We start from the raw sequence: 27,634 nt of genomic DNA, 5'->3' as shown, positions 1-27,634 counted from the left end.
CACTCACCCCAGCTCCCACACCAGGGTCTCACCACCCTCCACTCTCCTTCCACTGCTTCCATCCCCTCCTGCCACCCAGTTCCTCCTGGCCCCTCCAGCAGGCACCCACCACCTTGCACCCTGCTGCCCAGAGCTGATCCACAGCCCCTGCCCTACACAAACACCCTCCCCAGACCACCCCAGACTTCCTAATTCTGCTTTTTTTTTTTTTCTGCAGCCTATCATCCAGGAAACAAGGAAAAACTGGTAAGAGGTGAGAGGAGCTGAGCAGGACACGTGGGTCCCACATGGGGTGATTTCCCACCTCCACACCATGGTAGGTCCCAGCTGGATGCATCCCAGGACTGCCAGGCCAGGCAGAATCCTGCTAGCCTGGTGCCCACTTCCATGAAAATTTCTCCCAATTTTTGATGCCAGCTCCCGGCTCTGGTCTCACACTTTAAAACCAGTGGTAGATACCTGTTGCAAAAAGAAAAGGCCACAGCTAATGATTTCTGGAGACAAAGCCTTGCAGCAGGACTCAGAGCTCGATTCTAATCAGACTGAGAGGTCACAACGTGAGCCAGAGGACAAAATCCCAAGTGTGGCAAAGCTTTGCTCTGGGAGGCAGAGTGTGGCAAGGCTCCACGGGCAGAGTTAGGACAAGGCAGAATAAAATTAGGAGTACAGACTTCCCACCACTTGACAGCCCCCCCCATTCATGCCTGGCTTTCAGGAGGAAGGGTTTAACCAAGCTCAGGTCCACAAGAGCCTCAGGAGTTGATGAACAACATCCTAAGGAAAGAAACAGGCAGAAAGACTGATAGTGATGGGCTGCTGGGGCAGAGCCACCCCACATCCTGCTGGGCAGGTCCACCTGGGCCTCAAGGTACCTTCGGGAGGGGTATTAGAAATTAAGAAAGAAATCAGAAGGAAATTAAGATACCTTGGAATAAGTGGGAAAGTTCCCATGGGAATAAATATCTGTTTATAACACAGAGCAGGCAGAGATGTGGATGTGGTGCTGAGGGCCAGGGTTTAGTGGTAGGCTTGGCAGTGTTGGGTTAATGGTTGGACTTGAGGATCTTAAAACTCTTCCACCCCAAATGATTCTGTGATTCTATGCTGCAGCAGCAGGAAGGGCAGGGCAGCCCCCAAGGGCTCTCCTGACAGCCTAGAGCTCCTCCAGCAGCTGGGAATGGGAATGATCAGGTTTGCTGCTGGCACCTGGTTGATCAGGTTGATAAGGGCTGGGTAGGAGGAGCTGCAAAAACATCCTAGAGGACTGTCTGAAGGATTAAAGAGTGGATAGAGCTCAACCTTTATAAAGGCACAGAGGGAAAAATCCAGCCTGACTGTACACCGGGGAGCTGTCCTCTGGAAAAGGAACAGCCTGCTTCCCAGAGGGATAAGTAAGGTGATCCAGAACCCCAGCACAGTGCTGGATGGCTCTGACCTCCGGGGTGGGCTGCAGCTCCACCCAGTGCCTGCCCCATCCCTCGGATGGTGCTGCTGGGGAGGCTTTGCACATCCCACCCTCAGGAAGAGCTCAGCTGCTCCCTGCCACGCCAGGAAACCCTCGTTGCAGCTGCTCTTTTTCCCTAGCACCTCCCATCCCACAGGGTCCCTCCACCACCTTCACACCCCACCTTGGGACGTGCCTCCTCGGGGGCACCGAGTCCTGCGAGGGTCCCCAGGAGCCCTGTGAGCTCTGCTCCCACCTCACAAATGCCATTTTCTGCAGCTGTCGGAGCCGTAACTGCCCGGAACCAGCCCCATTTTCAGCGTTACCATGGCAATGGCTGCCTGGGAAATGTGGGCAGTGGAGATGCAGAGGGCCAGCAGAGCCCAGCTGGGCACAGCTGCCTGTGGTCAGTCCCCAGCTGGCACAGTTGCCCCCCACACCCTCAACCCATCCTTCCCCAGCCGAGGGGTCCACCCTGAGCCTATGACCTGCAGCAGGAGGTAACTCCACATCCCACCTGCACTCCCTGTATCCAGCAGCCCCGGTCCATGGCTGTAGGAGAGGGTGGTAGGAACACCTCAGGAGTAGACACCATTTGGGTTTTTTCTTATGACAAAAGCCAAGCCCCCCCCCGGGTCTGCCCATGTCCCTCTCCACTGGGACCCTGCACCTTGCTTGCCCCGGGTGCCCCCTGAGCCACATCACACCCACGGCAGAGCCCCAGAGCTGTGGGGGACAAACAGTGTCAGGGGCTGCTGTGACAGGACTGCCCATGCCATCTCCTGCATGGTCCCTGCAGGGCTGGGGCAGACTGGGAAATCCAGCAGTCACTCAGGGAGAGCCTTCTGCTGCCAGCACACCCCAGGGATGGTCAGGAAGGACAGAATATTGTCCCCTTCTCCATTGCTCCAGGCTACTGGTGATCCAGTGTGAGGCCAATGGCTCCATCCCCCCATCCCTGCCTGCAGCCACTGCTCCTGGAGCATCAGAGACTTCCTGGGATGGACAGGAAAAGAGGAAGCACAGCACAGGGCTGCAGAAACAGGCAGGATGGTGACCTCAGATGCCTCAGAGGGAGCAGAGCTATCAGGCTGCCTCTCCTCCTGCCCAGACAGGGCCCTTCCCCTCCAGCCACCACTCGGTAGCTGGACTTCTTCAGTTCATTTCTCATCCCCCCTGTCATACCTGATGGCCTCACAGGGAGCTGCACAAGGTGGAGAAGCTACTAGAAACTGCATCACAGGAAAAGTGAGGTTGGGAGATTTCTGGAGGTCTCCAGTCCAACCTCGTGCTCTGAGCTGGGTTCTCAGCAGTTTGCTGGGGGCTCTCAGGCTGCTGGGTCTCTGTGTGCCTGTGTGTTGCCATTTGCTCTGCATGCTGTGCTACTCCTCCACCTCCTCAAGGTCCCCTGTATGGGGCTATCAGAGCCCAGACTATGCCAGTGCTGCAGAGGGGCTCCCTCCCCAGCTCAGGACACTCACTCTGCCTGTCAGAAAGCAGAACCAGCCCTGCATGTGTCCAGCTTGGCTCTCCCTGCAGCAGCAGCACTCCTGCTCCTTGGGGCAGCAGAGGAGCTCCGTGAGAGTGCCCCAGGGAGAAAGGTCCTGACCTGACACTGGCAAAGGGAAAGGAAGAAGGGGAAGGCTCCTCAGAGAAGGCAGGATGAGAGAACAAAGGGCTCCAACTCACAAGTCAGGATTAACCATGTCCCCAAGACTTTCCCCATGGAGAAGCTCCTGCAGCTCCTAATTCCCTCTTGAAGTGCTCCCATTAGCACAGGAGCTCACCCCAGGCCTGGCCCAAAGCTCCAGCCACCCCTTGCCACCCCAAAAAACCCCCTCAGGGCAGCAAACCTTGCAGAGCAGGCATGCACAAGGAGTTGCACTGGAAACAGAGCCAGGTCCAAGGACAGGCAATGCCAGCAGTGCCACCGGGGAGCCTGCACAGCCAGAGAAATTCATTGTACATCACACAACCCCTCCCAGCAGCTGGTACCTGCCCTCTCAGCCATCCCAAAGAGCCTCCTCACCACTGAGGAGCTGTGAGGCACCTGGGGACCCGCCAGGGCTGCAGGGAGGGTCTGGGAAAGGCACAAGGCACCCTCTGCAAGGGTTCTGGTGCAGCTCCAGAGGGGGCCAGGATGGAGCCAGAGTCTGGAGCTTTGCTGAGAGCTGCATTAAAATGCATGAGCTGTGCTGGCCCTAATGATGAGCAGAGCTGTCAGACAAGAAGCTTGTCCCAGCTAATTATCTCTAACGAGGGCAGAGTGTCAGGGTCCCCGAGGAGCTGGGCAGCAGCTTCCCACTCAGCTCAGTTGCAGAAGAGAGAGAAGATAAGCAAATGGCATTGTGCTGGCCTAGCTGCAAAATCATTAATTAGGCAAATGTGACCTTCTGTACCAGTTTGCTCTTGAGAACCTGGACTCAGCAGAGCTGAGGTACACAGGCAAGGCTGGAAACACCCCAGCTTTTGCCACCCAACCTCTCCCTTGCAGCACTGAGCCTCCTGCACCCATCCAGAGACAGCAGAGCCCCAGTCTGGCAGCTCCCAACCACCCAGCCCAGGGCTGAACAGCTGGGCCACACTCACCTGGGGGCTCAAACACACCTTGTCAGGGCTCCAATCCATTCCTCATCCCCAAAAGTAGCAAGAGAACAGTCTGGCCTTCCTGAAAAACCACTCCAACCACCTCCCTCATCCCCAGCCCTGCAGCAGAGCCCTGCAGAGGCTCTGTGCCCATCTCCACAGCACCTCTCCCCTAAATCTGTAAGGCAGACATGAAGGCTCTGGGAATTTTTGCTTCCCTGCTGTCCTACTCAATCCCAGCAGTTCCTGTGGCTCAGAAACTGATACTGTACACTTGCCCTCGTGTGCTAGAGAGGGGGAACACATCTCACCCCAGGGCAAGGTGAAGGCAAAGTCTCTTTTCTAGGGTGAGAATCCTGAGGTGTGGCTCACACACTCCCCCCTGCAAGCTCTGTGCCTGTTCCTCACCTCAGAGCTGAAGGGAAAAAGGGAGAAGCTGCTTTTTCTCCAGCCACAAACCCACTGCAGGGCCATGAAGGTAACAGACAGCACAGCACTGTTCTGCAGCACATAATCCTGGTCAGTGCTGCTCAGGCCCTTGTTGCCAGACAGGAGCGAGGGCCTCAACACCCACTGCAATTCTGTTTTTACAAAATAAAATATTTAAAACTCACCAGCTTCAAACAGAACCAGCACTGGAACACAAGGGGTCAGAGTGAAGAGGCTGGGGAGCTCAGCCCCACCTGCTGGCAGGCACCTCTTCAGGCAGGGGCTTGGGCTCATCCTGCTTCTGGGGCACAATCCTCTGCTGCAGAAACCTGGGGACCAATCTAATTACACCACTGTGTCTCACAGTCCCTCCCAGAAAACACTAGTGAGCACACTCATGAGAATCAGAGAGAAGTTTACTGACATTCCCAAAATAGGTATTTTGGTTTACATCACCATCAAGCTCTCAAAACCAGCCAACTACTTGTACAGGCAGAGGAGCCACAGTCAGCCCTACAAGAACACTTTCAGAGGACACAGGACATTCTTTCCTCAGCCCCAGGGAACAGTTCCTCACTGAGCTAAGGCCATCATTAGATTTTGGTAACTGCAGCACAGTCCTGGGCATGCTCTTCACATGGCCCCTTCCACCCAAGGAGGTTCAGACAGATGACTCACAGGACCCCACAGCTTGACCTGCAGCAGGGGGTTTGCTCCAAATGTTTCCTTCTATTTCTTCTGCAATGCCTGTTCTTTCAGCTGGTTGACAAGCTCTTCAGCATACACCTTAAAGAGGGGGACAGGGTCCTGAAACAAAGCAGAGGATAAAGCAACTTGAAAGGAGGGAACCTCAGCAGCAAGAAGGGCTGAAGTGTAATGGTGAGCCCAGGGAGCCAGTGCTGCAGGGAACAACCAGGCCTGGAGGACACATTTCCCAGAGATGCCTCCACTCCAGGATCCCCAGGTCCCTGGTGCTCCCCCCTCTGCCTATGGCTTCTAGCAAGCAAGGCTCACAAACTGAGCCCTGAGCTTGTTCCTGTGTCCCAAAGCACACAAGCACAGCAGACAGCAACCACAAGCAAAGACATCCACACAATGGGGCAGGAGTTATGAGCCATCTCCCTAAATAACCCTCCTTTAACTGGGAGATCTGGTTTATAATGAACTTTTAACCCAGCCTCATGTTCTGAGCACCCAAATTTCAAGGAAGGGCTCACAGGGCTGCTCAGGGGTTTTGGAGCATCACTCCCATCATCCAGAAGAGCTCAGGCTGCTCCCATCAGTGGGACATGCAGCCTGAGGCAGCTCAGACACCTCACTAAGAAGCACTGCCTTGGGAACTCACCTTTTTTTCCAGAAGCCTCTGTTTTTCTATTGCTTCCTCTAAACTCAAGCCAACCCATTCAGCTTCCTCTTCTGGGATTGCAAATTCCTGTGATGAAAGAAGGAGAAGGTGGGACAGTCTGTCCAAGGGACTCAGATGCAAACCCAACTCACACAGAGAGGCAATCCAGTAGGAAAGTTATTAAAGACAAATCTTAGAGGCTGTTTCCTCACTTCTGGCAACCAAAGTCCATTCCCCCTCTCTCCTTTTCCCTTTGTGGGGGTCCTGCCTCCTCTGATCAGCCATGCCCACTGCTAGGCTTCTCCTCTGTGCTGTTCTAGGGCTGTTTCTCAGCAAGCTCCATGGATGCTGGTGATGTTTTTGTGCTGGCAACCACCACCAGCTGCCCAAAACTCAAGTGCACACTGGTGGTCTGGGCTCCTCACTGCAGTGCCAGTACCAGCTCTCTGTCAGCAGTGCCAGCTTCTACCAGAGCTTACTGCAGACTCATCACAGCAAACACACAGGCCTCTGTCTTCCTAAATGATCCACACAGAAGTTAGCAGCCCACGGAGAGACAAGAAAAACCTGACAAACAATGTTTAGATGTTCTCTGCCCATCCTGTTACAGGTATGGGAACTACAGGCAGGAGCATTAATACTGTGAGGGAATGATCAGGGCATTATCAGTCTGGAGAAGCAGGGAACACCCCTGCAGACCCCAGCACAGAGACAGCAGGCCAGGCACCAACCTGGTACTTGTTATAGATTGCCTCCCTCCTGGCAGGATCATCGGGGTGCAGCTTGGGGTCCCGGCGGGCAAGTCGCAGCAGCATCGTGCGCTTCAGATCCATCCCCAGCTTGGAGCACATGTCAGCTTTGGGAGTCTGAAAAAATAAAGGCTGAGGTTAAACTGAGCCCAGAGATGGGCTGCCAGAGAACACCTTGGCCTTTTGGCCCAGAGACAACACCAGCAGTGTACTGCAGGCTGTAGAGGCTCGCAGAAAACACACAGTGAGGGTCTGCTCTGCTCCAGGGAGACCCCTCTGCAGTGCTGGGTCCATCTCTAGGGCTCCCAGCACAAGAAGGACATGGAGCTGCTGGACCAAGCCCAGAGGAAGCCACAAAGATGATCTGAGGGCTGCAGTCCCTCTGCTCTGGAAACAGGCTGAGAGATGGGGTTGTTCAGCCTGGAGAAGGCTGCAGGGAGAACTTAGAGCACCTTCCAGTGACTGAAGGGGCTCCAGGAAAGCTGGGGAGGGATGGGACGAGGAGCAATGGCTTTAAACTGGAAGAAGGAAGGCTTAGGTTAGACATTGGGATGAAATTCTTTGCTGTGAGGGTGCTGAGCCCCTGGCCCAGGTTGTCCAAGGAATTTGTGGCTGCCCCATCCCTGGCAGTGTCTCAGCCCAGGTTGGATGGGGCTTGGAGCACCCTGGGCTGGTAGGAGGTATCCCTGACCATGGCAGGGGGATAGAACTGGATATTTTTTAAGGTTCCTTCCAACCCAGATGAGTCTGTGAAGAGAGAAAGACCCCAAAGGTTTGCTCAGGAGCTCACCTGACCCTGGTTCTGATCTCTAACCCCCTAGGGGCACTGCAGCCTGGCAGCTTTAGCCCTGCCACACCCCGACACAGGGTGACACAGGGCCACCAGCAGCAGGTACCTGGCACCCCTCAGTCCTCACCTTCAGGATGTAGAAGTCAAAGCCATAGGCTGCATCGATGAGGTCCAGCGTGCGCATGGTGACAGTGACAGTCAGCGTGGTGTCCAGGATCTCGCTGTAGAACTGACGCTCAAAGAGCTGCGGCTTCCAGACCTTGGGCAGCCTGGTGGAGAGCTGGGAGGAGATCTGTACTTAGCACCGGGAATGCTGCCTTCCCAGGGGGTGTTGCTGCCTTCCCGGGGGGTGTTGCTGCCTTCCCGGGGTGGGTACTGCCTTCCCGGGGTTGTTGCTGCCTTCCCGGGCGGGTGTTGCCTTCCCGGGGTAGGTACTGGCTTCCCAAGGGATGCTGCCTTCCCGGGTGGGTGTTGCCTTCCCCGGGGGTTGTTGCCTTCACGGGCGGGTGTTGCCTTCCCTAGGGTGGGGTACTACCTTCCCAAGGGATGCTGCCTTTCCGGAGGGTTCTGCCTTCCCCGGAGGGTACTGCCTTCCTCGGAGGGATCCTGCTGCCTTCCCCGGGGGTGCTGCTGCGTTTTCTAGGGAGTTCTGCCGCCTTCCCCGGGGTGGGGTGCTGCCTTCCCGAGGGATGCTGCCTTTCCGGGAGGTTCTGCTTTTCCCGGAGGGTGCTGCCTTCCCCGGGGGGGGGGGTCCTGCTGCCTTTCCGGGGGGTTCTGCCTTCCCTGGAGGGTTCTCCTTCCCCGGAGGGGTTCTGCTGCGTTTCTCGGGGGGTGCTGATGCCTTCCCCAGGGGGGACTCCGCTACCCAGGGCTGCAGCAGGGTCCGGGCGGTCCGTCCCCGCTCCGCAGGGGAAGGCGGAAGCCGCTGCCCGCAGCCCCCGGTAAGCCCGTCGCGGGGAAAGGCCGGAGCGCTCACCTTGTCGTTTCGCGCATAGCGGAAGCCGCGGATCCATCCCTCGCCTCCCCAGAGCCCCTCGTGTGCTGCGGGCGGCAGGTGAACCGGTACCGGCACGTCCTGCACGCGTTCCCGCTCTCCGGTGCGGGGGTTCCGCCGGTACCGCACGCCCAGGGGCCGCCAGTGGACGGGGGTGGGCGGCGTCTCGTCCTGCAGCTCCCGCAGGTAGTGCGGGGGCAGGCGGGAGCAGATGCCCTCCCGCAGCTTCAGGGACGGCCACAGCCGCGGCGGGAACCGGTGCAGCGGCATCGCCCCCGCTGCCCGCACCCAGCACGCACCGCGACCGGAACCGGGACCAGGGACGGAGGCCGGGAAGGGCCACGTCCAACCCGCGTTTCACCCCGCACCCCCCCCCGCACCGCACCGCCGCTCTCCGTGTCACCTCCAGCCGCCACCTCTTTGCCCCCAAATACCATCACCTTTATTAAGTTATAAAACCCTAAGATTTAAAATTTACCGTATAAAATAATCACAGGTATTAACAGCAAAGAAAAAGAAAAAAAAATAACCCTTTTGTGTTTTGTTTTTTTCTCTGTTTTGTTTTGTTTCGTTTTCCCCCACCAGACACAGAAATTCGCTCCGATTTTACCCAAAATGCCGAGCACCCCCTCCCCGGGCAGCACCGTGGAAGGAGCAGAAGCAGAATTTCCAGGATCACAGACAAACAAAATTAGCAGGACTTCTCGCCCCAGAGCTGCTCCTTGCTGGGCAGCGCGGAGCCCCGAGGAGGAATAATTGTTAATTATTAATTATTATAATTATTATAATTATTGCTTTCCTGGTAACCAGCACCCGGGCCGACAGCCCGGCCATGAGGGAGGGAGCAGCACTGCGTGGCTGCTGTGCAAACCCGGGCAAGGGGAAAAAAAGTGCCTAAAAGTGGTAAAAGTTGAAGGGACCCCCCCAGGACCTCCCCCGTCCCCCCCTCCCGGGGGTGGCAGCAGCAGAGGGAGGGGTGGGGGTCGTGGGTGCCGAGGAGGAGAGGGGTGGGAGCAGGAGGAGCCCTTCGCTCGCCCTGTTTAAAAAGCAGGAGCTGATGGAGGGAGGGGAGGGAGAGCCTTAAAGTGCAGAGCTGAGAGCTCTTGAAGCAAAGGAACAGCCCCGTTTCCTGAAACTCAGGAGACGCATCCTTCATCAATTGCTCTTTTTCTCCCCAAAACCACCTGAGGGAGGGCTCTGTGGCCGGGCTCCCAGCAGCAGGCAGAGGGGAATAAACCAGCAAGGGACAAGGTGTTTGAGCCCTTTCCTACAAAACAGGGACGGGCAAAGACATCTCCAAGGGCCGCCAAGTTTCTGCCCTTGCTTTCTGATGCCCCACGAAGGTGAGAGAGAGAAAGGAGAGGGCAGCCATCCTGCGAGCCCTTGGGGATGCTCCTGCTGAGGTGGGGACACTGCTGGTGGCCTCAGACCAGCCAGGACTGGCAGCACATCCAGCCCCGGGGCAGAGGAGGCTGGAGCAGCAGGGCTGCACAGCTCAGAGCCCACCCTGCACCACCAACACTGCCACACAGACCCTGAACCCACAAAAGGGAGGAAGACAATGGATACCTGAACATTGAGGAAGAGGACAGTGCAGCAGCCTGGCACCATCCCCACAAGCCAAAGTTTAACTCAGACCAACTCCTGCCGTGGGCCTTACAGCCCTGAGCAAGATGATGCTGCTGCTGCCTCTTGCATGTCCCCACATGGTTGAGTTTTTTTTTTCCCACATTCCTGCCAAATCCAATCCTGAATCCAGGGCCCTAGTCCTGGCCTCATTCTTCTCCCCCAGAATCAGGACGAGGGAAGAGCAGCACTGCCTGTTCCATAGGGAGAGAGGCTCCACACCCCTGTGGAGATGGCAGTCAAGGGACCAGCACCTGCCAAGATCAGCTCCCTCCCTCCCCATCAGCACCAAGGGCAGGCAGCAGCATTTGCCCCCAGATCAGAAGAAAATCCACCCTTCTCTTGGGTTCAAATGCTGTCTGCAGGATGGCAGGGAAGAGCTCGGCGTGGTCTAAGCTCAAGCCTCATGGATGCAGCAGGAGGGGAGGAAGGGTCGGCGATCTCCCCCAGGGCCATGGGGAAGTGGGGGACAGGCTATTCCTTGATCCAGAACCACGAAGAGCCTGCCCCATCCCAGCAGAAAAGCAGAGGTGGCCTCAGATGTGTCTTCAGAAGACAAGCCCACCACCTTCGTCTTTCAACCCGGCCCACGCTGTGCTCTCCCAGCCAGTGAATGAGCACCCAGGAGGATTTGCCAGCGTGCCCAGGCGACAAGCAGCCTCACCAGCCCTCCACCTCTGCCACCAAGAAGTGTCAGGTCACAGCATAGAGCTCCTCACGGTCGTTCTGGCAGATCTGATAGCGACAAGTGAGCTTCTGAGACCAGGCCCAGGGCTTCTTGTGCTTGTCCCGAGGAGGGAGCAGGAAAGCAACGCTGGAAGCCACCAGCACGTGCCAGATGCTGTGGGTGTAGTAATAGTTCTCATTGGTTTCCATGAATGCATACACTGAGATGGCAATGAAAGCCAAGGTGATCCCTGGGAGGAGGTAGAAAACCCAACGCTTCCATGAGGAGGGGTAGCAGCGGCTGCGCTTCACTCCGTGGTAAACCTGGAGGGGAGAGAGAGCCCAGAAGGGTTCAGCAGGCAAGCGGGAGGTCAGGCAGGGAGAAAATGGGCAGCACTGCCTGTGCCAGGATCATCTGCCAGCCTGACAGCAAGAGGATGCACCTCCTGCCCCCAAGACATGCAACCTCCCCTGCCTTGGGCCCCTCTCGTGTCTGCAAGAACTGAGAGAGCAGAAGCCCAGCACAGATGCCATAGCTCCTGCCCAGCACACACTGGACTGGCCTGGGACAAAGCTGGGCTGTGCTGAGAGCCATCACCGAGGGGTTTCTCAGCTACTGGAGGGATGGAAGGTGAATCCTTTGCTCAGCCCTCCCTCCACCAGAGATTTTTGAGGAGATGAAGCCCTCCATGTGGAGGGGCTGAAGTCAGGGGTCTGTTTGCCATGGCCGTTCTCCAGAGGGGAGCTCGGGACAGCAGGTCCTGCCTGGCTGCCTCTACTTACCCATGCTGCAATCATGATGATGAGGGCAAAGAGGCAGGGACCCATCATGTTCCACACCCCTCTGCGGTCCAGCTGCAGGGACATGGCAATTAACAGGGTCCCCAAGAGGAAAAGGACCTGGGAATGAGACACATCACCACTATGGTCAGCAGCTCAGAGCCAGCCATGCCAGTGGCAGGGGTGACCTTGCCTCCTGGCCACACAGCCCTGTTTGCATGCAGCAATTGGGAAGCAGAACCTTGAGGAGCAGAAACCAGAGGACCTACAAACCCCTCCCAGAAATTTCAGTCCCTTCAGGCCCAGACCTCACAAGCACGCAGGTTCATGATCCCAACTCCCAGGACAAAAAAAAAAAAAAACCAAACCCACTGGTATAAAAATCAGAGGGGCCCTGGGTGACAAACAGGTTTTGTCACCAGGCTGTGCCGTGTCATTAAAATGCAGCCACGAGAGGGCTTGGCACAGCCACCCATGGCTTGGCTGGTTCAGGCCTGGCCCTGCCATGCAGGGTTACCTGACACTCACGTATTTCAGGATCTTCTTCACCCGGGACATGCACAGGATGGTCACCCAGATGGACACCACAGAGCCCAAAAAGTCACAGTACTGTAGTGTGTCATAGTCCATGATGCACATCACGGCAACGCCTGGCTGGTCACACGCGTGGTAGAACTGGAGCCGAGGACAAAAACAAAGGCTGGCATGAACACCAGAGCAGCACGTGGCTTTCTGGGAAGGAGAGGCAGGAGAAGGCTCATCCCAGCCCATGGTAGCCACAGCCCCCTTGGCGGTGTCTCCAGGAAGCTCCACCAAAGCACCGTGGCATTACAGAAATCAGCTGAGAGCAGCCATCAACCTGCCCCCTCCAGCAGCAGCCAAAAGCTTCTGTGACAGCAGCCTTCAAGTGCTCCAGCCTCATCTCAGCTCTCGGGGGTCCCACCCCCAAATATGAGCACCTGCAGTATGGGTGGAAGAGCTCAGTGAAAGTGATGCTGTTGCCTAGCTCTGAAGGGGCAGGACATGTCCATAGAGGTGCTTGTCCAATGACCCTAGAAGCTCCACGTGGAGCTCCGGGGATGGACTGCTCCACCAGGGGCCTCAGTCCAGTGCTTTTTTTAGGAATCTTTAACAGGAACAGTCTAGCAAAGAACCAAAACTACATTGAGCACACGTTCTGAATTTCCTCTGGGCATCAATCCTGCCAACACAGTTGATGCTGGCAGGGGACCTGAGAAAAGGCAATCCCTACCGTGGAGAAGAACATGGTGTAGGTGTAGACAGAGGCTTCCACCAGGTAGTAGCGATAGACAGCAACTGCTATGGCTGGCAGGAACATGAGGTTGCTCAGGGTGAGCAGGAGGGTGGCCAGGTTCTGCACACCGATCGACTGGGCCTTGGAGTCATCCGTGCAGCTCCAGCCTCCCCAGCCTGCAGAGCAGAGAGGGTTGTGTTGGATCCCCCGTGCCTTGCCCTCCCCCAGCACCCAGCCTCCTCAGGAAAAGCCATCACAGCCCAGGACTACCTCCCAGCCTCCTCTCCTTTGCTCCATCAGCCACTCACACTCCTCAGGATGGTCTCAATACACACTGCCTGCTCTGCTCTGCTCTGCAAGGTTCTGGGGAGCCCCAGCAGAGCCCCATGTCTGCTCTGAGGACACCCCCAAGGTTGTTCCCACCTATGTCCAGCACGGGTCTGTCCAGGCTGGTCCTTTTCATCCCCACAGTAACTCAAAACACATGTCACTTGTGGGTGACACGTTCAGTGTTTGAGGCTCAGATGCTTCAGATGATGATGTAAACTGGGCACGAGATCCTTACTGATCCCAGGAACCAGAGTGGAGAATGATCCACATCACATCTGGCTCCTGTCACAGCAGGAGAGACTGCAAAGCCAGCTCAGGTTGCTCTGGGCCTTGCCCAGCTCTTTTGAAGATCCCCAAAGATGGGGACCTGCATTCTGACAAGGCAGAAGTTATCTGTTTCCATTTAGCTGGCAGTCTCCTCCCTGCAGCCTGTGTCCATGGCCCCTCTGCTCCCCACAAGTGCCCGGGCTCCAGGGTCCCTGTGAGTGACCCCCAGGGGCAGTGAGAGGTGGGATTCAATCCTCCTTCAATTCCTTTCCTCCAGGGTGACCAAACCCCCTGCTTCAGCCCAGGGTGACACTGAGGTCAGAGCAGGGCAGTGCAGGTGAGGGTGAAAACCTCCCAGGGGACAGCCAGCACGTGCTGCAGGCAATGCCCAGCCTGATGGTGGATACTGAGGACTGCAACAGAAGGCTGAGACAGGCTTTTACAAACACAAACCTGCCTTTTTTTCCTCTCTCTTTTTTTTTTTTCCTCTTTTGGTAATTGAATTATTTTACTTCAAGATGAGGATGCCCACGCCCTTCTCCTGGAGAAAGGAGGTCAGTCACAGGGCAGCCAGGGTACGTGCAGGCACACCACAGTGAACAAGCAGAGTTAAAGGACACATCTGTCCTACTGAAGTGCTCCTGGAACCCAAGCCAGCAGCTCGGCCCCTTCCACTGGCTCCCTGCCAGGCAGAGCCAGGGAAGCTGCTTTCTCCAGTTTATTTCTGGGTCACCAATATGCAGATGGGGCAGTTTGCTCCAAGTGATTCAGCAGAAAGCTGCCCTTAGCCCGATTCCCTGGTTCCCCTGGGTGTGCTCTGGGCTTCCCAGAAGCTGCCACCCCTCAGGCAAACTGGGATGCTGCTCTTTCCACCCTGCTCCTTGCCGTGCACCAGCACTGCAGCAGAGACAGGGACATCCTGGCTGGGGACCAAAGCAGCAGCAAACCCCCTTTCGCCTCATCCTTCTGCTGAGGACCACCTGAGCACAGCAGAGCTCTCATCTGCCCTTCACCCCAGCTCCCACACCCAGTCTTCTCATCTCATTAAGATAATAAGCAGGTGACACAGATGTTCCTGCTCCAGGGGCACCTCTGAGTCTAAAGGCTGTGTGCTGGGTCCTGGCAGGAGACAGAGCACCCTGCAGGGAGATCACAGCTGGGACCAGGACCCTGCAGAACAAACTGCCCCGGATGGCAGGGATCTGACACCAGCCCCTGCAGGCAGCCCTGCTGGCACCTGAGCTCTGGGGATGCTCATAAGCACCTCTCCAGGCCCTGGGGGACTCCAAGCTGGAGCCAAAATGACCCAGCAGCAGCAAGCTGAAGCTCAATTCCCCATTTTCCCTGGGGTGCTCTGTGCTTCCCAGAACCCGACATCCCTCGGGGCAGTCAGGATGCTCCCAAGGAGGCATCCACAGGTGCTGAGGGCTCTTTGGGTGGATGGTGTGACCCCAGGCTGCCCTATCCAAACACCACCACTGAAAAATGTGGCCTCCCCTGGAGGTAAAAGCACTCACCAGCCTTGCAGCTGCAGCCAGCATAGAGGTAGCCGTGTCTTCTCAGGAGGCTGCACTGTCCATAGGGCCCACAGTCATTGAAGCAGGGGGTGAGGTATGCAAAGACTGTCACTTTGGCTTCTGCACTGTTACATTCACTGTGAGGAGAGCAGATGGGGTGGGTTCCTCATGTCCTTGGGGACAACACATGCCCAGGGAGCATTCTGCCCTGCAGGGTCAGGCCATGCTCACTCGTGCGAGCTCCCTGCTATTTCAGGACCTGCTCCATCCCTCCCAAGAGCAAGAAGAGGAGTTGGTCAGATGGGTGGCAGCTCTCCCAGACCCCAGCACTGTTTTACAGCGTGCACTCAACCCTTTTACACAAGGAAGCAGCAGGAAGGGAAACCACAGGATCACAGGAACATCTGGGACCCCTCTAAGGCATAGCAGCAGCATTCTCAGTTACCCACTCATCGCTTCAAAATCCAGCTGGGGAAGGGGAAGCTCCTCCAGACAGGCTCTGCCACCCACAGTCTGCATGAGACGTGCCAGCTCAGAACCAGAGATGCTGTGTGGGTGCTCACAGAGCAAGCTGGCACTGCCACCCCTCTCCTTCCCCCTCTGCAGCTTCACCCCTACCAAGTGAGACGAGCCCATGGCACAGGGATGAGGACAGGGGTTGGGTCCTGCTCAGAGCTGCAAGGAGGCAAAGTGAGCATGGGCCAGGGCAGGGAGACACAGCAGACTCACCCCTGGCCCTGGGGGCAGATGAGCTGCAGGGAGAGGAACCAGTCATCTGTCTGGGGGTAGAGGACAATCAGCATTGCTTCTGCAGAGGATGTGCTCAGGCTCAGAGGGTAGCCCTGGAAAAAAGCTTAAAGAAAAGAGGGGGCTGTGATGGGCCAGCACCAGGGGAGAAGGGCCCACAACAATCCCAGGCTGAGACTGATTGCAATGGCATCAACACTCCTGTGGCTCCTTGCTGCCATCCTCAGAAGACTCCAGGGAGACAGAGAGGAATCTTGCTCCTGAGACCCTTGTTTTTAATTTCATCTCAGCTCTTGGTACATGCACAGGGCACATGGAAGAAGCTGCTTGCTTGGCTGGTCCCTCTAGTGCAGAGCTTAACTTCTCTGTCACCAGCAATGTCTTGACCACCCCCAAACCTCCTGCCAATGGGGTTGGAAGAGCCCCAGCTGATATCCAGACCTTCCTTGGGTGCAGGCCAACTCCTGCACCCTGGGCACAAAGACATCAGGAGGGTTCGTGCCAAAATCAGCTTCCCTAGGACACCGCACAAAGCTCCAAGTCAAATACCAGCTGGCAAGGTCTAGAAGGTCCAAGAGCACAGCCCTGGGCTGGTGTAGGGGAGGTGACAGGAGGTGACAGTGTCCCATACCTGTGCTGCAGTTCCGTGTGGCATTGAGGGACAGCACCGGCGAAGCTGCGCTCACACACCCCACCACGCTGGCATTGCCCAAGCTCACAGATGTCTGTGCAAACAGAGCAGTGTCCCGTGTCAGAGCACCCCAACACCACCCCCCTGCACAATTCACCCCCCACCCTGCCCACGGAATGTGGGAGCAGCAGGGGACATGAAATCCTGCAGAACACCCTGACCCATCGATCCACCCGCTCCTCCTGGGCACACCCAGGTTGTCCTCACCCTGACCACATCCTGGCTGAGGGGCAGGAGAGCCTCCCAGGGGGATGCACAGGGAGAACTCATCCCAGCCCACGGCTTTGGGGAGAGCAGAGAAGCCAGAGGCAAGAGGACACCAGGGCTGAGTCCTGCTCCAGCTCCCAGGAAGGCAACAAGCTTCAGGGGAGCTGATTTTGGGGTGTCACTGGAAGAGCTTGGGAATCAGTGACTCATGCAGGGAAATCCTTGGGCTTCCCTGCTCAGCATCCTCTCCTGGTGGCAAGATGCCAGCTCCAATGGAGAAGATGGCATTGCAGCTGCCCTATTCCCACCCCGTGTCACTGTCACCATGTGCCAGCACACTGTGGCATCTGAACTGGAGCTGGCAGGTGGGAAACTCTGGAAGCAGCTAGAACAGGCTCGGTGTTTTGTGACAACAAAAAAGAAAGGGAAATAATCCCACCAGTACCCACAGCCCCCCGGAGCCTGCCAGCAAACCAGCTCGGGAGCAGGGACAAAGCCCCTCAAAAGGGAAGACAACCCCACCCATCAGCCTCTGCACCTTGTTCAGCAGGAGATTGACCACCAGGGACCCCCCGCTGTCCATGCCAGTGTTGAGGTTGAGAAGGAGGAGGGTCGGGGAGATGGTGTGCACGGGCACACCGGGACCGTTCAGCAGCCGGTAGCGCACGGACACCACGTCCAGGTCCTCCCGGACCACGGGCTGGGTCTGCAGACAGAAGCTCCTCTGGGCAGATGCATTGTGAGAGGCCTCTCCTGAAGGCAGAGCAGGGCTCCCTGCTGCTCCTGGGCTACCCGGTCTGGGACCGGTTTGGCTCTGGTTGAGGCTGCTGAAGTTAACGAAGGAACTGGTACTGCCCGGTCTGCAAGCTGCAAAGCAAAACCAGGGAGGAATCAGCACAGCCAGGACTGGCCCCTCATCCAGGCAGGGCCCCAGCAGCTCCAGACCTTCAAGTGACAGCACAAACTGGGGGTAGTGCAGCTGGTTCAGGCCCTGCAGTATTGGCTACAGCTCCTGAAAGGCACCACGAACTCCAGCATCAGCTTCCACTGGCTGGGACAGTGATGGAAGCCAGACTGGGACAGTGGAGGGAAGCAGAGAGGGAAAGCAGAAGGGATAACTCATCACCACAACACACCAAGGTGCTCAGGAAGTGATCCCTGGTCAGTGGCAGAGCACAGCACTAAGTTGTCCCATCACCAAAGGCCACATAAAAGTCTTTACCAGTTCCCCAAACCTGGGCAGACGGGGCTGAGGAGAAGCTACAGGCACAAGCAATCACACCACAGAAGCTGGAGACAAATGGGACAATTGGAGCCCCACTGCTGGAGCCTTCCCATTGCTCCCAGAGACTCCAGTGCACCCCTCTAACACCTTGGCTGCCAGTGCCAGGCTCTCCAGCACGTGGGATGAGGCCATGCTTTAAGGAAGGGATGGCAGAATCCTTGGAGAAGAAAAAAACTTCTAAAAATGTACTTAGTCAGTGAGCTTTCCAGACTCCCAGAGTCAAACAGGATCATAATACGAGGATGCAAAGGTGCCTATCACAGCCACAAGAACCTGAAATGTCACCTGAAATGGTGACATCCCCTCACTACAGGCCAAGACATTACCCCAAGTAAACCTCTGTGATGGTTTCCTGTCTGTAGACTGTGACAACAGTCAACATATCATTACAGCCTGGTGCATCTATCCAAAACTATTCTCCCCACCAAATTTTAAGCCAGCCACTGCTTCCCAAAGAGCCTTTGGAAAACATCATTGCATCAGAGTCTCTGGAATTTTCAGGCATTTCCAAACCAGGCAGCTCCACCCTTTGGGTGAAGACCGGAGCCTTCACTTCTGGCCCCAAAGCACCAACCAGGTCTGAGTTCCCAAAGCAGCCACCCAAAGTCCCAAGAGAGACACAAGGGACACAATGTCCTCCCTTGTCCTTCCTGTAGGGCTAGAGAAAGTGGGATCCCACCTGTGAAGGAAGCCAGCATCTCCACTGACACATTGGCACTGGCAGCACCAAGACTCTCCACCATGATCTGCATCCACTTCTCCCAGGGGGGTGACTCCAGGGCCAGGCTGCAGCTGGTGTTCCCGGTGCAGGTGAGGATCCTCTGGAAGGACTGGGGCAGTGTGATGGAGCCCAGCACCACCCTCACAGCACAGGCTTTCTGCTCCCTTGTTAGGCAGCTCCGCAGCTCCAACCGCATCCCCGCGGCGTGCTTGGGAACAAAGACCCTGCAGGGGGAGGGATGGCAGCTCACAGGGGGTGTTCTCTCAAACACAACCCAGCCACAGTCTCCAGGGCTTTGTAGGAAAAATCAGGGTCACAATTTAACCCCAGAACATCCCCCTCTGGGTCCCTCCCAGCTTCTTCTGCACCCCTAGCCCACTCACTGATGGGGTGGGAAAAGGCCTTGGCTCTGTCACTACTGAAAGCATCCTGGCATCATCAACACTCCTAAGAGATCCAAAACATAGCCCCATACCACCTACTGTGACAAAAACTATATCCCAGCTGAAGAAAACAGCCCAACTAGATTGCCCTGGTTGGCATTGCGAAAATCCTTCCCAAGAGGAACATCTCAAAGGACTAAAATTTCCACAGGTGAACCTCTAAGACCACCTGGGAAGAAGCTGGAGAAAGGCACTGGCGTGGTCCCCGTGCAAACCCCTGGAGCTCAGCAGAACACCCGGGAGACCCTCACCAAGGGAACAAGTGTGGCTCCTCCTAAAGAACCCCTGTGGGAAATCTTTAGTCAAGTTTTTGACCCCTCCTGGCCCCAGCCTTTCCACCCACGACCCTCACTCACTTGACATGCAGGGGCTTGGCAGGTGAGGGGATGGTTTGTGGCACAGCAACACCAGGCTCCAGGACAGGCATTTCGGGGAGTCGCAGCACAAACATATCTGCCTGGAACATGTAGGAGCAGGGAGTGGAGAAACCCTGCAGGGAGCAAGAGGGGTCAGCTGTAGGGTGGCACTGGGAAGGGGTGAGGCTCCCCCCATTCCCCTGGCAGGGCCCTCACCTTGACTTCAATCCTTCCAGCAGCCTGGGGGAGATGGGCGGCGATGAACCAGTCTCCAGCAGCAGGGGTGGAGATGTTGACAAAGGTGTTGTTCTGTGTGGTGCCACGTAGGGCCATGCTGAGGCTGTAGGAGGGGGGGACGGTGGCATTGGCAGGAAAATGGGTGCCCAAGGGGTTAATCACAGGGGGGGCTCCGTAGCGAAAGTGCCTGCGAGAGAAACCACAAGGCTGCTGATGAACCCAGGGATGGAAAGACCACTGGCAATCCAAACTCCTCTGTTGGATGCACAGAGAGAGGGAATGGGAGAGGGAATAGGCTGGGGAAAAAAAAAAACAAAACAAAACACATTTTCCAGTGGACCACAGAGCCATCATTTTTGTCTGGTGAGGACTGGCTGCTGTTAGATTATCCGGGATTTATTTAGAGATTGGTTTAATTTGGCTGCTTATTAAGATAAGGATTTACATGGCTCCATCAAGCCTGAAAGCAAATTTCCACACTCAGTAAGGTTAAGCCCCAGCCCCAAGACTACTCCTTTTTAATAACCACCAGCAAATTCCCCATATAGGCTGAATTATCAACAAAGAGCTTTCATTTTCTAGCTAAGATCTGCATCTTCCCTGTTCCCTCTTATAGGGGCGGTGGGCAGAGAGACTAAAAAGATGCTTAATAAGGAACATCCATGTGACTGGCTTCAGGATCCCAGCACTTCTGCTTTCCAGATAAGCAGCCCAGTGTTCAAAGCAGCAGAAAAGCAGGCAGCTAAGCAAATACATGAGATATTTATTTGGGCAGCCAATTTGGCATTTAATTTCCTTCCTTTTGGATTGCACTGCAACAGATCCGGCAAGCAAACGTGACAGGTGAGGTGTCACTGACCTGTTTGAGCTCAGCTGGCTTGCCCTTCCTTTCTTAGGGTATCCTTTGGCTGCTGCCTTGTCCCTCACATCCCCAGACTATTGAAAACCTTTGTGAGAAGCAGAAAGTAGGAAGACCACCTGTGCCAGACTGCTCTGGAGCAGCTAAAAGCACCATCCTGTCCCCTGGATGGACCAGGGAAGCACAAGCCAAGAGGCTTCAGTCCCTGCTGAGGCATCTGTGGAGTGGGTGCCAGAGACCCACGTGTCTCCAAGGGCACAACCTGCCCAAGAAACTTGGAAACCTCCAAGATATAGCTCAAAGTCTCACCCCACCTGCAAGTTTTTGACCTCAAACTCCCCATCAGCTCAAGTGCTGCTTTAAGCAGTGTTTCTTTCACTGACACTGAGTTTTCAGTCTCCTCATGCTCTTGTGTTTGCAGTACTGGGCATTCCTCTCCTACCTCTGCTCCACACACAGCTGCATCCCTCACAAAAAGTGTCCCCAGTCTCTTCAGTTCCTCTGTACTGGGGAAATTGCCCCTAACTGGTTTGGGTCCTCCCAAGTACCTTGTAGTCCTGCCACATCCTTTGGCACCATGCACAGAATAGTCCATAAACACCTCTGCTTGTGAGCAGCAACACCAGCCTGGCTGTGAAGCTTTCTGCAGTGTTTCTATCGTGTCTCTTGGACACCCCATCTGATAGAAAACCCTAAATCCCCTGGGAATGTGGATACAAAGCACTCCTACAGGTTTCAACACAGATTTAGTGCTTGTACACTAAGAAGTTATGGCTGCTACAAACGGGGAACAGACACCCAGCCTCCTACAACCAAACACAGCCAGGAGCAACAGGGACAAGAGGAGGCCAGAGCTGGGCAAGCACTGGTCTGGGGAGATACATACACTGTGATCTCCATGTTGGTGCACTCAGGTCCTTTCCCCCGGGATGCCTGCAGGAGCCAGCGGAGCAGCACGGTGTCTTCTGGCACACGGAAGTGGAAGAGCTTGGCATTCCCATACCAGCTGTAGAAGGACAACTTCTGTGCACTCTGGGAGAAGTACTCAGAGACATAGAGGGAATCTGAAAGGCAGAGAGTGGGACGGTCACTGGGGTGGCTGCCCAGGGCAGGCTGAAGGGTTGCACCCACTCATGGAACCCACACGTGAGTTTCAAGGCTGCTGGAGAGAAGCCCTTTGTGTGTCCCTCATTTCTTATCCCAGTCCTGCTGGATACATGGTGATCCACAGTGTTCCTCCAGCCAGAACTGCCCACATCCCTGCTGCAAAGCCATCATCTGGAGCCAGGGAGCACTAGAAGGTGCTTGAACTCTTCTGTGTGAGATGTGCTCTGAAGGTGCCAGATCACTGGAGACACTGAGGAGGAAAAGGCCCAAGGGAAGGTGATGGAGTAGGCAGCAGCAAACCCAGGGGCAAATGGTGCAGAGCAGATGGGTGCAGGTACAACAGGGGTGCTCTGGGCTCCAGCTGCAGTTTATGGTGCCAAAAGGCAAGAGCTGTGCCCTTTTCTGTCTCTGCTGAGTGCACAGGCTGATGGTTTTGGTCTCACCCAGCTTGGGTGCATGTCCTGTGTACCACACTGTCTTCCTGTGGCATGCAACCTGATGAGAATACACGTGCTGCAAACCTACCTCTGCTTCCAGATGTGCCATACAAATTCTAACGATTTTTCTACCTGGAAGAAAGGCTGTGAGAACAGCCCTAGGGAAGGTCATGCAAGGAGACAACAGCTACTCGGTCAAAGTGCCATCAGGACCAGCTGGACTGCCTCTGCACAGCTATCCCTACAGATCACCCCCAGCCTGATGAGAATCTCAGCTGCAAAAATATTTATTACTGTTGTTGTCAGCAAGAAACCTGCCAGTCTGCAACCTGGGGATGGCAACGAAACACCACACCAGTGCTGGGAAGGGGGAAAACCTCCGTGGACACGTTGGAGCCAGGGCACCCACCCAAAACCAAGTTTCATAAAACTCAGCAGCTCTCTGCTGAGTCCTCCCAGATATTCTGTTTGTACTCTGGAATTCCCTGGACTGGGGAGAAACTGTGGCAGCCCACCAAGACAGATTCCAATCAAGCAGCCAAAGTGTGGTTTAACTTGCCTTCCTCCAACACCACCCAGGGCTGTGTTGGAAGCACGGAGACCCAACTTTATAAGTTTATAAGAAAGATGGCAAAGAAAGAGGAAAACAGTCCTCAGGCAGGAGAGGAGCCTTGGGATGTACTTAGTGCAAAGAGGAACCTAATCCTGTCAGGAATTATGATTCATGCCCAAAAGCAGGATGCACAGCAGCCTGCACCCATGGCACTGCAAAGAGAGAGGAACAGTCATCAAGGGTTTAATCCCCTGGCAAATAACCAAGCCAAAGCCTACGGGCACCCTACAAACCCAAAAGGGAAAGGAGGAAACAACCAAGCAAGAAATACCAGCTGTGCAAGCCAACTGGAGGATTTGCTCTTGGAGGAAGAGCACGGCCACCTCGCCACAGGGGCTGCCCCAGCTCCACACCTACAGGATCCAGCCAGGTCCAGCTGTGCCAGCAGCTCCTTCATGCACGGGGCCAGGAGAGGGCATGGGAAGGGTGAGCCTCCAGCAGGACAGCCTGAGGGCAGAGCTGTCCCAGTCTGGTCCCTACACTGGGGTTCTGCTGCTCTCCCAGGCCAGCGAGGAGCAGAGACCACAAAAGGGCCTTTTCAAGCCAAGGTTCACTGGTTGCAACACCAGTACAGAGTGTGGGGCTACTGCAGCCAGGAGCTGTGATCCCCTACAAGCCTGGTTACGTTTCAGAAGGAAGCACCATGTCTTCAATCCATGGTGTCTATACCCCCAGCTGCCCTCCACATGCACCCAGCATGTTTGCTTCTGGAACACAGCAAGCTGGGATTAGGATAAGGGTAGGCAGGGACACAAAGCTTGATCAGGAGATGGGAGAGCCCTGGTCCCTCTCAATGCAACAGGTCCCTGCATGGGGATAAAGCCTCCTGCCTTGACATGAACTGTTCCAACCCCACTGGCTGTCAGGCTCAGCACAGCCACCAGGCATGGTCACCACCAGCCCAGCATGTCCTCATGGAGCTGAAGCATCATTTGTGTGGTTTTTGGGGAGGAGAGGGCAGGCAGGCTGCAAAATTAAGAACTCGAGCAGCCAGGTTTTATTTATTACAGATTGGTCAATTAAAGGGCCTGAGCTCCAGGGCAGCAGCAGGCAGAGGGCAGGCTGGCAGAGCTGCCCTGCCCAGGGGCTGCCTGTAACCAGGTGAGTGGCAGCCCTGCCCCTACCCAACAAAACGTTGGGGTGGACGAAGTCCACTTGCAAAGGGCTTCCCGTGGGGATGATCTGCCAAGGCCCAGCTTGCAGGCATCTCTGCCTCCTCTACCTGGGCTCAGGAGGAAATACCACTGGCAGAGAAACCACATGGCAGCAGAAAAAAGCCAGCCAGACAGGTCGAGGGGTGTGCTCCTGCAGCCCATTTGCATCCAGAGTGCATATTCCAGTGTGCTCCCTGTGTTCCTGGATCACTGTGCCCTGCACCAGTGAGGGAAGCACCTGGGAAGCCCCACTCAGCTGTCCCAGGGTGTTCAACAACCCTCAAAACCGAGGGAAGGAGTTGTCAGGGGGATGCTGTTTCCATCCTCTCCCATATAGATTTCACATGAGCAGATTTCAGACGTCTTATGTGAAACTTATGTTTCTTCAAGACAAGAAGCAAAACCCCAGTAGAATCACAGATACACAGAGAGGAGAAGGGTTATTTGACCTTCAGAACCAAGAGCTACCTGCAATAGCTCGGATGTGCTTGTCCAAAGATGATCTCATGGTAGTCAGGGAACGATGATACCTTGACTACTGATTCCAGGGCTTCTCCCCAAAAGGAGGAAGCCTTCCTTTCAAGGCAGACACTGTCTAAAGCTGCAGAGATAATCATCAGTCCAACTTACCAGAAGACAGGGCTATGCAGTAGGATGTTTGGCTATTTATAATGTAACAGAAACCCTGCTACTTTACTCCAGGTCAAAAATCCACCTATAAACATTCCAGAAAGAAGACCCCCTCGCTCTGATCTCTCCAGCTCCCAAACCTCACCCCCAGAGGCATTCCCACAGCCAGCAGAACGGTGTCGAGAGGAGACAACCCAACCCAACCCAACCACCAGCCCTGGAGAGCAGGGCAGCCCCCCAGGGCTGGGAACCCAGCTAGCAGGATGCCAGAGCAGGGTGGGCCTGGGGTTCCCCGGAGCACCTCCCCGCTCTGAGGAAGTGATAACCACCATCAACACGCGATGGCCACCGCGGGCACGAGCAGGGTGAAGCAGGACCACAAACTCACCTCCCCGAAACCTTCCCAAACCCCCAGCTTGCCGGTTGTCCCTCCGGAGGGGCAGGCACGGTTCCCGGGGAGCAGAGACCCCGGCATCCCCGTGACGAGCATCCCCCCGCCCTGCCAAAGCCCCCGGTAAAGGAACCCGAAAACCAAGCCAACCCAGGAGAAACCCCCGGGGTCGCCGCAGCCGGGGCAGAAACCCCTCCGGGAAAACCTCTCCAGGGCCGGGCCTGACCGCTCGCTGCTCCCCCGAGGACGGTTCGTGGAGACCCGAGCACCCCAATCACTCGGGAAATCACGAACCCACTTCCAAGCCACCCCAAAGCGAACCCCGGCAGGAGCTGCGGGGCTCGGAGCGGCTCCGGGACTGCGCGGCGGACAAGTCCCCGCTCACCTTAACCCACCCAACCTTGCCCACCGGCACCTCTGTCCCCCGGGACCCCGCCGGCCCCCGGGTGCGGGGCAAAGCCCGGCCCGTCTCCTCCGCCGGCCGTGTCCCTCCATCCCAGCGCCGGCCCTGGGAGCATCCCCCGAGCATCCCCCCCGTCCCTCCGCGGAGCATCCCCCAAGTGTCCCCGGGCCCCCCATCCCCGGCGGGACTCACCGGGACCGGCGCGGCTGCCGCGGCCGGCGGGGAGCGCCAGGAGCTGGAGCAGGAGCAGCAGGAGCCGCCGCACCGGCAGCGCGGCCCCCCCCGCCATGGCCGCCCGGCGCTTCCCCGGGCCCGCCGCTCTCCTCCCGCTTCCGCCGGCCCGCTCCGCCCCGGCCCGCCCCCGGCGGAACCACCGCCCCCGGCCCGCCCGGGGACAGCGGGACGGAGCTGGGGACGTAGAGCTGGGGGGGGGTTGGTTAAGGGGGGCCGGGCTTGCCCAGATTGTGGGGGAACCCCAGCACCGACCGGGGGATCCCCCCCCTCCATCCCTGCGGGAGCCCCTGGATGAGTGTGGGGACCCCCGTGATCCCGGGGTCCTGGAGCCCGATCAGCTCCCCAAGAGCCCGTAAACCCCGGAGAACCCCGCAGACGTCAGGGGTCCCCCAGCACCCTGAGAGCGAACTGGGGGTCTCCAAACCCCAGGAGCCCCCTGGAGCCGTGGGACAGAGTAGGGCTGGTGCTGCTGGAGCCAGACTTCTGCCGGGGTACAGTAGCCTTGTGGCTTTCCTGCTCAGTGACAAGGAGAGCTGAATTTAAGATGAGTTCAGCCTGATGAACCAAACGTCAGTGTGCCTCAGTGGTACAGCAGCTGCCCACCCATCCCAGCTCAGAACTGACAGTGTCAGGGTGCCTTAACCGCCCCTTTCCAAACATCCTGGTCCTGATGATACGAAATGGCAGCTCAGCTTTTCTCTGTCCAGGGAAAAAGAACTGGCAGAGGACCTCACGGAGAAGCTGCGTGTCAGCAGAAAGCAAACCTGGAGAGGCCCAGCACACAGATCTGAAGGGAGTTTATACTCATCCCTAGAGACTCTGATTGCCCCCTCAGCTCCCAGGTATTTGCCACGTTCACAAGACTCACAGAACATGTGGCTTTCAGCTCATTCTGTGATTTTCTGGCTGTCTGCAAAAGAGTCAAGGAGTTGTACTCAAGCAGATCTTTTTTTTCCACGCATTTTCTTTGTGACCTTCTGCTGAGTTTGTGTTCTCCCAGACAATAATGCAGTCTGGACACGATCTTTGGACATTTATAATGTAACAGAAACCCTTGCTACTTTAGTCAAAAATCCATCTATAAACGTTCCAGGCAAAAATCCCAGCACTTGCTTACGGGTCAGCTTGGTTGACGACTTCAAACCTGCTTTCAGCCAACCACAGACTCCCCGTGGATAGACTCACTACTGGAAGAGCTCAAAATCTTTGTGATACATTTATTGGGTATGGGAAGGAAGCTTCTTCCTCACTCGGGAAGAGGCAGTTGTTTTCTGGAGGCTCTGATCCCATGGAAAGCCCAGACAGAACAGCTCATGAGATCAATAGCTAGCAACGTCCTCATCTTATTTAGGAGAAGGCTTCCTTGAAATCAGCCCAGGAGCTTGAGAAGATGAAGTGTGGGAGGGGAGGGGACTATTCTTCTAATTCTCAGCCTAGAACTTTAATTTCCATTTATCCTTGTGCAATATGATTCTTGGATGTTCAGATTTTCTTTTCTGGAACGTGCCTGATGACAGTGTCAGCTTCCTCCTCATGATTTTGCTGGGCATCAGGATATCACCCCCTTTCTGCTGTGCTGATCCTTGAGGCCATGCAGGCACTCTGCAACAGCCTGGTCCTTCTCTCTGGTGACAGCACCCACACTTTTTTTTTTGTCCTTTTAATATTTTGGCCATTAATAAAAATTCCAAGGCCAGATTCTACCAGTAATTTCCCTGCAGCCCAGTAATTCTCTTTAAACACTCCTGTTTTCTTGAACTCTAACTTACAATTCTTTTACCAATCCATATTTTCTCCAGGCTAAATCCCATGGTCCCAGCACCACATGATGCTGCTGGAACATGGCTCATGGCTTACGGCAAAGCTCATGACTGAGATTTGAGATCTTGACCTGCAACTCAGTGGATTTATCTGGTTTGATGTCACTCATGCCTGTTGCAAACATCAATCAAAGCCTTCTTCAGTGGGTAGACCTCTTCACCATTTTTCATTATCTCCTTGTTATTCCCAATATCCTTTTGATATTAGGAAATAACACTCCAGGTAGGCATCCCACTCTTTTTCTCTTGTTTTTTGTGCTTCTTTGGATTATAAAGTAATTCTACAATGCTTTCTGTAAGGAAATCTCTTCCACATTAGCTTCGAGTTTTCCCAGCTGACTTTGCTGTTTCTCAAAAATTGTCTGGCAGAAAGAGGAGCAAACAAAAAACCCTTCTGTTCTAATTCTACGTTCATTTAGCCTTCAATTCCACTTCAAGTCTATCAGCTCATTATCAATCAATCCTTAGGAATGACCTTCTTGCAACACTGTCTCTACTTTCAATTATTTTCCTCTTAAAGG

General features: G+C 55.7%; 2 protein-coding genes across 5 annotated transcripts; both read right to left on the bottom strand.

Moving 5' to 3' along the window:
- Positions 1-4,862: 4,862 nt before the first annotated feature.
- On the bottom strand, positions 4,863-8,661 carry MRPL28 (mitochondrial ribosomal protein L28). Its single transcript, XM_071760412.1, has 5 exons — positions 8,320-8,661; positions 7,471-7,623; positions 6,536-6,670; positions 5,805-5,891; positions 4,863-5,266 (listed from the first exon to the last, which is right to left on the bottom strand). The coding sequence occupies exons 1-5, from the start codon at positions 8,605-8,607 to the stop codon at positions 5,189-5,191; spliced, it is 741 nt and encodes a 246-aa protein (XP_071616513.1). The 5' UTR covers positions 8,608-8,661; the 3' UTR covers positions 4,863-5,188.
- Positions 8,662-8,756: 95 nt separating this feature from the next.
- Positions 8,757-25,408, bottom strand: PGAP6 (post-GPI attachment to proteins 6). 4 transcript variants are annotated; one of them, XR_011729183.1, is made up of 13 exons: positions 25,252-25,408; positions 21,211-21,388; positions 19,445-19,652; positions 19,229-19,362; positions 18,388-18,653; positions 16,962-17,290; positions 16,157-16,250; positions 15,508-15,631; positions 14,779-14,915; positions 12,662-12,840; positions 11,927-12,084; positions 11,413-11,529; positions 8,757-10,953 (listed from the first exon to the last, which is right to left on the bottom strand). XR_011729183.1 is itself a non-coding variant. In XM_071760409.1 (13 exons), exons 1-13 carry the CDS (start codon positions 25,346-25,348, stop codon positions 10,657-10,659), a joined length of 2,307 nt encoding a protein of 768 aa, XP_071616510.1. In that variant the 5' UTR covers positions 25,349-25,408; the 3' UTR covers positions 8,757-10,656. The 4 variants fall into 4 exon arrangements, 3 of the variants coding, with proteins under 3 accessions (XP_071616510.1, XP_071616511.1, XP_071616512.1); XM_071760409.1 differs by having other exon boundaries at positions 11,938-12,084; XM_071760410.1 differs by having other exon boundaries at positions 11,938-12,084; positions 19,229-19,329.
- Between the last annotated feature and the right edge of the window lie 2,226 nt (positions 25,409-27,634).

The sequence above is a fragment of the Heliangelus exortis genome, chromosome 17 (genome assembly GCF_036169615.1).
Source record: "Heliangelus exortis chromosome 17, bHelExo1.hap1, whole genome shotgun sequence".
Lineage (NCBI taxonomy): Eukaryota > Metazoa > Chordata > Aves > Apodiformes > Trochilidae > Heliangelus > Heliangelus exortis.
The sequence above is the reverse complement of the archived record's forward strand: the minus strand, read 5'-3'. Positions and strand labels throughout refer to the sequence as shown.

Excerpts from the sequence above, each read along its gene's own strand:
- MRPL28 (XM_071760412.1), bottom strand. The coding sequence starts at position 8,607 with ATGCCGCTGCACCGGTTCCCGCCGCGGCTGTGGCCGTCCCTGAAGCTG. Across the intron at positions 7,624-8,319 it reads GCTATGCGCGAAACGACAAG|CTCTCCACCAGGCTGCCCAA; the intron begins GTGAGCGCTCCG and ends ATCTCCTCCCAG. Across the intron at positions 5,892-6,535 it reads CAATCTATAACAAGTACCAG|GAATTTGCAATCCCAGAAGA; the intron begins GTTGGTGCCTGG and ends CTTTCATCACAG.
- PGAP6 (XM_071760409.1), bottom strand. The coding sequence starts at position 25,348 with ATGGCGGGGGGGGCCGCGCTGCCGGTGCGGCGGCTCCTGCTGCTCCTG. Across the intron at positions 15,632-16,156 it reads CACACGGAACTGCAGCACAG|CTTTTTTCCAGGGCTACCCT; the intron begins GTATGGGACACT and ends CTTTTCTTTAAG. Across the intron at positions 12,085-12,661 it reads ACACCATGTTCTTCTCCACG|TTCTACCACGCGTGTGACCA; the intron begins GTAGGGATTGCC and ends CCTCGGCTCCAG.